The sequence below is a fragment of the Pteropus vampyrus genome, unplaced genomic scaffold (assembly GCF_000151845.1).
Source record: "Pteropus vampyrus isolate Shadow unplaced genomic scaffold, Pvam_2.0 Scaffold227, whole genome shotgun sequence".
NCBI lineage: Eukaryota > Metazoa > Chordata > Mammalia > Chiroptera > Pteropodidae > Pteropus > Pteropus vampyrus.
In genome coordinates, this window is record NW_011889008.1 from 1119863 (window position 1) to 1123823 (window position 3961).

Consider the following 3961-nt stretch of genomic DNA (forward strand, 5'->3'; position numbering starts at 1 on the left):
CCAGAGCCCTCGTGGCCGACAGGTTAAAGAGAGATGTTCCCACTTACCAGCCACCACGGTCGTCAGGAGGTTTCTGCACTCGCGTGGCTGGGCAGAGGCCACGTGGAGAGGCCGTGTCCTGTCAGGGGCCCTGGACTCAGGTCCCGGGTTGTGTGTGGGTTAAGGCGTCGACTTGTGTGGGCCTCCATGTCCTGGGGTCGGGCCCTGGACTCAGGTCCCGGGTTGTGTGTGGGTCGAGGTGTCGGCTTGTGTGGGCCTCCACGTATTCCCCTAGAAAGTCGGAGCTGGCGGCAGCCTCCCATACCGCCCGGGCTTTCTGCCACCTGGCACGGGGCCACGCCTCCTAGATCTGGGGAGGTCGCCACATTCCAAAAAGCAAGTCTGTCAGCCGGTGTCCTCGGCTGGGTGCAGCCCGTCCCCTCCTGCACAGGGGAGTCTGCAGTGGCAGCTGTCACCCGTCTTTGACCATTTTTAAGTGCGATCTGTGTGCCAGCCTCACCTGAGAACTCGTCAGTGCACGTCCCAGCCCCAAGGCTCAGAGAAGCCGCAGTCCGCGCTTCGACCAGGGTCTGGGGGCCACTGTCCTGGACCCCCGGGAGCACCCAGGTGAGCCGGACGCCCACACCAGCCCAGGCTGGCAGGCACCACTCACGAGCAGACTGGCGCCTCGTCACTGACTCGTGCAGCGCGGCGGCACTGACTGCAACCGGCCATGACTCCCGTGGTCACCTCGTACTGTCACGATGGCCCGCGTGGCGGGCGTCCTGGCCCTGCGCCCAGGCTCAGGAGTTTAGTCCTGACGCAGGCCATCAGGGTGATCTCCAGGGCCACCTGTCGGGCTCTGCCCGCAGTGACACCTGTCTTCTGACCTTTCCCGTTCCGTGCCCAGAACGGCCCCGTGCCCGCGTTTCTCAGCCCAGAGAAGCCAGGCGGAGCCTCATCGCCTACTCACTGGGGCCGATGGTGCAGGGCCGTTCCCAGGCCCTGTGGTGCACGGTGGCCCCGAGGCAGGCAGCCACCCGTTCTCCAACACCTGGGCCAGCTCCTCCTGCTGCCCCCGGCGGCCAGTGCGGGGGGCCTCACTGTGTAGACTCTTCTGGTACTTGGGTCTGAGCCCAGGGCCAGCGGGGCCTCCTCTAGAAAGTGGGGCAGGAGCAGCCCCACATTGGGCCGAGAGTGCTGGGGCCGAGGGTGGGCGGGGGAAGAGCCCAGGTCATGGTGGTGGGCACCTGGTGGTGTGCGCCCAAGGGCCCGGGAAGAGATGGGGGCAGGGGAGGGGCTCCTCCAGCCTGTCATTCCCACAGAGGATGGTGACTGAGCAGGCTGCCCAGGGCTCCAGCCCACCTGACCTTCGCGTACAGTGTCTCCACCAGATCCAGGCCAGCCACGAGGTGAGGCCCCTCGGGGTCCCGTCCCCAAGCCTCCCACAAGCCCCACCCACCCCGGCGGCGAGGACCGCCTCTGGCCTGCTCTGTCTCTGGCTCCTCTCCTGTCTGGTGACCAGGACCTGCCTGTCGCTTGGTTGAGGGAATGACCTCCATTTCAGCCTATTTCCTGTCTTGAGGCCGTCGGTGGCCAGGCAGGGTGTCCCATGCTTTAAGGCCAGAGGCAAGTGTTTCTTGGACTGCCTCTCAGGTCTCCAGGAGAATTAGTGTGTGATGGGTGTCCCCCAGAGGGGCTTGGTGATGTGCCCGGTGGTGGGGGGGGCACCTGACCATTGCCGTTCGCCCCCCACCTTCAGACTCTGCTGCGGGAGGTGCAGACCCTGCGTGATCAGCTGAGCACGGAGGACGAGGCCAGCTCCTGTGCCACCGCCCAGAGGCTTCTGCAGGTGTACAAGCAGCTTCGCAGCCCCAGTCTCCTCCTGCTGTGACACCAGGTGGGCCCGCCTCTGTCGATACAGTGCCTTTTTGGTTTTGTGGAGGGGACCCTGGGACACAAAAGGCACTACCAGCTCCTGAGCAGGGAGGCAGGTGGCGGCTGTGGGAGGTGTGGGGTGAGCCTGGCCGCCGCACAGCAGAATGCGGGGCGTGGGCCGCGCTCGGGGTGGGTCTGCTCAGGGGGAGTGGACGGTAAAGCATGTTGTTTCAGGGTAGCCCCATTGGTGCTGGGCACCGCCGCTGTGCCCATCCTGTGCATGGTCTCCACCCAAGTCACACCCTGGCCTTCCTCCGACAGCTGCCCATGGCCTCTGCGCTGGACCTGCCGCCGCCAGGCAGCCCCTCGCCCAAGCGTTACAGTCGGATCCATGGCGTCCGCTTCACTCAGAAGCCCTGCTCAGGACACAGTCCAGACCCCAGAGTGGGGACCATGGGGAGGCAGCTCAGGGCCAGGACTCGGGTGGGTTTGCACATGGCTGTCACTGGCCCTGGACACAGCAGCCCCGCTGCCCCATCCTGGGCGACTGGGCCTCTTTACACTGGGGGTCACCAGACGGGAGGTTGCTCCCTGTGAGCACGAAGCCTCGGGGGGTGCCCCTGGGGTGGCCTGTGGTTGGGGCTGCAGCGGCGCCGTGCTGTGCATTTCCAGGGCCCCTGGGTGGGTGGCCCTGGCCTGGCGCTGTCGTTGGCAGGGTTTGGGGACGTGGCTCTCGTGGGCGTCACGTTCTCTCGGCGGGAGCTGTGAGGGCTCTGCTGCCACAACAACTGACCGTTCCTGTTGAGCTGCCGCCACCTCTGCCGGTTTTGTCATCCCTGGGCCTGCCCCAGCTCTGCAGCTCACCGCGAGTGGCAGCTCCTACACTGCCCTCCTCAGGGTCCCAGGGCGGTGGGGGGACCCGAGCACTGGGGTGAAGTTCCTGCAGCTCCCATCTGGCCATTCTGGTCACAGACTCACTCTGGGAGGACTAAGGCCACCTCGTCACCCTCCGTGAAGGAAAAAGGGCCAACACGGTTCTCTGAGGCGGGGTCTGGGAGGGAGGGAGGACGGGCAGGGACCGGCCAGCCCAGGCCTGCCTCAGTGTCGGGCACAGGCGTGACAGTGACCTCCTTCAGGGCGAGCAGATGGCCCACCTCCAGCCTCTGCTGGCGCTGGTCGCCCTCACGCAGCCCGGAGGGATGCCGTGGCCCAGCCAGGCCTGGGAGGGGTCTGTGCCCTCTCGGCAGCCCCGTCCCCTGCTACTCCTGAGGGTCGCCCTTCCGTCACCTGTCACCTGAGTGCCATGGGGGAGGATGGAGTGGCCAGCCCACAAGGACCCTGGAACAGTCTGTCCCTCTGTGAGTGACAGAGGGCAGCACTTCGGGGACCCGTGTCTGCCTGCCATGGAAAAGGGTGACAAATCCAGACCTTGCCCCCACGTCTCCCCGCTCACCAGCTTCCCAGAGCCCAGGGCTGACAGATCTGGGCCTTTGATCACCTGCGGGGTCAGCTACCCAGACCCCAGCCAGATGCCAGTGGGTCAGGGGAGATGGGGGCTGCCATCTGCCCACCTGCCGGGCCACCCACCAGCATCTTGTCCACCCCTGTGAGTCTCAGCTGTGCAGGGGCATCGGTGTGGGGTGTGGAGAGAGCAGCACCCCAAGAAACCGGGGGTTGCTTGGCCATCCCCAGTTCCCACTGTGTAGCTCCCAACACAGGCGGCGAAGGCCCCAGAGCTGAGACCTCTCGTAGCCAGCGTGTCACCTCTGCTGGTGGTTCTCACGGAAAACCCTTTCGGGGTGTCAGCACAGGCCTGCCTGGGGGTCTGCAGAAGCAGTGGAAGGACCGTCCATCCTGCCTATGGTGTGGGCACGTGCCAGACTCTGCCGACGGGCACAGGTTAAGGACGCACATTGTCATCTCCAGAAAAGGAGAAAAACGACACATACGGCTAAAACTCCAAGTGGAGGTGACATGGAGTAATGGAGGAGAAACGTGATAAATCTGGGAGGAGGCAGGAAAGGAGGAACAGACCAAACAGGACAAGTAGGACGCAAGCTGCAAGGTGACACACCTCAACCCAGCTGTGACACATAGTGACCTG

At 65.0% G+C, this 3961-nt stretch overlaps 2 protein-coding genes across 2 annotated transcripts in view; one reads left to right on the top strand and one right to left on the bottom strand.

The window, feature by feature from the left end:
• The window catches only part of FAAP100 (Fanconi anemia core complex associated protein 100), a 13842-nt gene extending 11174 nt beyond the window's left edge, over nt 1-2668 (top strand). The window contains exons 6-9 of the mRNA XM_023538656.1: nt 466-1011; nt 1305-1391; nt 1742-1879; nt 2179-2668. Of these exons, the coding sequence (XP_023394424.1) occupies nt 466-1011; nt 1305-1391; nt 1742-1873 (765 nt within the window). The 3' untranslated portion in view covers nt 1874-1879; nt 2179-2668. The remainder of the gene's footprint in view (nt 1-465; nt 1012-1304; nt 1392-1741; nt 1880-2178) is intronic.
• Nucleotides 1948-3961, bottom strand: part of FSCN2 (fascin actin-bundling protein 2, retinal) — a 10581-nt gene continuing 8567 nt past the window's right edge. Inside the window, exon 5 of the mRNA XM_011373726.1 lies at nt 1948-2273. Coding sequence (XP_011372028.1) covers nt 1948-2273 — 326 coding nt within the window. The remainder of the gene's footprint in view (nt 2274-3961) is intronic.